The 3876-nt window shown below is 34.3% G+C and overlaps 1 protein-coding gene across 1 annotated transcript in view; it reads left to right on the top strand.

Moving 5' to 3' along the window:
* LOC105172398 (splicing regulatory glutamine/lysine-rich protein 1) overlaps positions 1-3206 on the top strand; it is a 7468-nt gene extending 4262 nt beyond the window's left edge. Inside the window, exons 2-6 of the mRNA XM_011093796.2 lie at positions 495-564; positions 649-711; positions 1054-1095; positions 1220-1276; positions 2799-3206. Coding sequence (XP_011092098.1) covers positions 495-564; positions 649-711; positions 1054-1095; positions 1220-1276; positions 2799-2891 — 325 coding nt within the window. The 3' untranslated portion in view covers positions 2892-3206. The remainder of the gene's footprint in view (positions 1-494; positions 565-648; positions 712-1053; positions 1096-1219; positions 1277-2798) is intronic.

Raw genomic sequence — 3876 nt, 5'->3', positions numbered from 1 at the left:
CTATAGAAGCATTAATTTGCAAATCAAATCAACAGTCGATCCCTCAGTAATTGTCTTGTGATCTTGGGAAATAAGCATGTGGAATAGGGTTGCCATGAACCTAGAAGCAAATTTTATTCTTGCTAGCTACGCAGAATTTCATTGACAGAGAGCATGAAGAAACTAGCTGGAAAGGTTAATGGCTATGTTAAAATTTATGAGATGCTACATCTTGCATTTGTGTAGCTTGTTTCTATTGGAAAATAGACTGTCAGGTTTTGTGCAGTGATTTTATATCTCTATTGAATATGAGGTTGTTGATGTTTATCTATGTGTATTGACACAGAAGTGTAGCTGTTTAAGATCTCTTGCTCCTGCTAGATTGCACCTGACAATACTGTATAACTGTTTCATCTGCTTATCTGTCAGTGTCTGCGCTGCAGCTATAAGGTGGAAATGATGGCCTATAAACTTGGTCGACTTATTTTTAGTTTGTTTCGGTTTTTGGGTTGCAGTTCTTCTGACAGTGAACATGAAGTAACCCATCATCCAAAGAGGCATAAACGGAGTGATAAATCGAAGAAGGTGGTCATTTAAACTCTCATTGACTTGTTGACTAATATATCTTCTGCTGCATTATTCCTGGTTGACCAGTTAGTTGCATTTCAGACCAAAGATAAAGACAAAGGGAAAAGTCATAGTCATAGACGTCATAAACAAAAAGCTAAAGAGGTATACCACTTTATTTAGTTTCTAGCTTGCAACAATTTGTTTGCTTCTTTGAATATTTATTCTGATGGGACTTTTTGTAAAGCATTTAGATTGTTTGGAATGTTAAGGCCTTTGAATCGTTCATATTGTACTTTGATCGTATGCTTACATTGGTTTCTTAATACATTCTTTTTGTTATGCATATTATTCTTTATTATGGGTTTCTTATAGTACTTTCTGCCTTTTATGAATGGCTCTTTGAAATTGGAGCTGGTGTCCGTGGCATGATGACTGGGCTCTTAATTGGCTTGCCTGTATGTTTCTGGCTTGGTTTTTTATCCTGTCAATGTGAGCCATATACAGAAGCAGCAGGAGGAGAATAGTGGTCCTGTGCAGCTTTCTAAGGTTCTTACTTTTTTTCTTTAAATTCGATTCTTCCTGTCCGCTTGCCCTAACAGAAGTAATTATAATAAATTAAAAGGGTTTGATGAAGTTGTATTTTGCTAATGTACTGTATACATCTTGTCAGTTTTTGGGAAGGGACAAAGATGATAGTGTTCGTCGCAGTGCCGTCTCTGGTAAAAAGGTGTGCGCATATCCGCCTCTGTATATATAGAAGCGTCAGTGAATTCAATTAATGTGTCTGTTAGTTACATCCAGCAAATTCACTATTTTTTCTGATGGATTTGAAATTAAGGGTTTCAAATTCATAAGAACAAATTATTGCATGTGTTTGGATAATTTTTTGTAAACACAGTGAGTTTTAAGTCCTTGAATTCTCATATTAACCAACTTTTGAGTTATTGTAGTGGAATTTCAATTCACTTACAATGGAGTCATTTGAAATCCTGGTTCCAATTCCTTCCTTGAAATATAAATCTTCTATTTGACATTGATTCTCTTATTCTCATGTAACTGCCATGATGTATATTATTTGATGTAGTGTTAGACTTTGAGTATGGAATCATGTCGTATGAGTCACTTTTAGGAAAAGGCAATATGCTCAACACAGTTACTTGGTGGAAGTGACAAGTTCCAACATTTTGATGCTTGTCCAACTTTACAAATTCCTCCTATGAGCCTTTCTCCAATTATACAGAAATTTCCTTGAGATCAAGCCAATTTAACCAATCAGCGTGAGATTCTGTATTTTTAATTTATCATAAAACTTCAAATTATAATCTAGAATATAAATAAGCACGCACTAATTGTTTTGATTAAAAGATTGTCTTACTATTCTGTTTGAAATTAGGAGTATGTGATTAGTATTTCATTTGGGATTAGGCACAGACAAATGACAATTGATATTTGAAGAAATTAATTTGTACCATATTCCTAATTTGTTCTTTCATCACTTCTATCTCCTATTTTCTTAAAACTCATGAGTGTTGCAGTGTTGTAGCCGGACATCTTGTGTAGAAGAACCCATATTTTAAGAGATTGACTTAGGTGTTTTACATTTGATGGCAAGCATGATGCTTGTTAGCAAGGAGGATAAAGAGAATGATCTAAATCTATATCCTGATCTAAGCTTATTTTTGTGTAACTGAAATATTACTTTGACATATTCTTTGTTCCTTTCCAGAAGATGTTCAAAATGTTAGATAAAAGTTTTGAAGTAAGTTGATTGCAATTTGACAAACCTCAGTGGAGGTTGTTTTAATTTAAACAAATATCAAAGGAGGATACTGCAACTGACGAGTGGAACATAATTTCAACAAAATGCATTAGGGTTTTCAAACTGTCATTAGTGCCATGAAAGGTAGATGTCAAAAACATAAGAACTTTTACATCATTTAGACAGACTTAAGGGGACGTTCTGTTATTATCCTATTATCTTATAGTTGTTTTTTTGCATAAAAAACATGATTTTTGACTGAGAAGTTTCCTGACTTACTGTGGTTTACATATATTCTATGTCACAAGAAACTTGTCCTTTTAATCACAAGTATTCAGAGAGACATTCACTCGTGGTCCTTGTGGAAAACTTAGTATATCTAAGAATGATGACAATAACGTTGAAAAGCTTGCTGCTATATGTTCAATGAAGCAGCTATTAATGTATCTTGCTGCTATTTTACATATACCATAATGTTCTTTTTTTGTAGATATTGTTGAAGCTGGAGAAAACGAAGGAGGACAAGTTAGCAGAGAACAATCGGAACGAACTGCTGAAGTTCTTGAATGCTAGTTATGATTGATGTTATCGAAACAGCAATCACATAATTATTATCATCGAAAAGGCAACAACCAGCGTTTGTCATTCTATGCAATATTCAAGTTTCTTAGCCAGAAAATGTGACTTTTATAGTGTTTGCTGGTTGTGAGAAGTGATCTTCTTGGCCTTTGGGCAAATATTCAGGTATGCTAGTTTAGGATGTAATTTTTGTGATATCCTGGCCCAGGGAAGTTCGAAAAGGGAACATATTACGTACTGGTAATTGGTATTGGTGTGGCTGTGATTGCTGAGTTTTGTTTGTTAGAAACAAGAAGCATGTTACAAGTGGTTCAATGCATTAGGATGACTTATTTTCAGGTAAATTACATGGACATCTTTTGAGATAATCTAATTATACAAATACCCTTTGTCTTTTGCAAATTAGCAAGTACACTCTTTAAAGTATAGTTGTAGTTTACATCGAGTACTTGTATTTTGCATAGGGTTGGGAGTGTTGGTATAACTAAATCTAACTTCAGGAGTTGCCGATATAATTTATCCTACCTTTATAGTTTATTTTGAAAACGATATTAGTTGTAGTTGAATGTTTGAAGCTCGTCATGTTTATCTATTTTGCCTCGGCTCTTCCACTACCGTCCAGACCAATTGTGCGTGGGCTCTGAGTGCCTTTAGGATGGATGTATCATCATAATCGAGATATATTTTCTTAACGTTTTCATGGGATTTTATGAATGATACTGGTGTGGTAATTGGAAATATTGGGAGTTCAATATTGATACTGTTATACTATGAGATCTTATCTTTAGATGGAAACTTGAAATATGTTGGAATGTACAGCGGCAGTTTTGATGAATACATGTAGATGAGATCCAATTGTCGTGTGTACTTTTTCACTATGGTTTAGCAGATATGCAGTTTTGAGTGTAGTCGCTTGCTAAGGATGTGTTTGGTTGATTTTGGATAGTTTTGACAATTAGGTTTGATTTTATATTTAATAGACTACGTAG

This window comes from Sesamum indicum, linkage group LG10 (genome assembly GCF_000512975.1).
Source record: "Sesamum indicum cultivar Zhongzhi No. 13 linkage group LG10, S_indicum_v1.0, whole genome shotgun sequence".
In the NCBI taxonomy this organism is placed as follows: Eukaryota; Viridiplantae; Streptophyta; class Magnoliopsida; order Lamiales; family Pedaliaceae; genus Sesamum; species Sesamum indicum.
The sequence above is the reverse complement of the archived record's forward strand: the minus strand, read 5'-3'. Positions and strand labels throughout refer to the sequence as shown.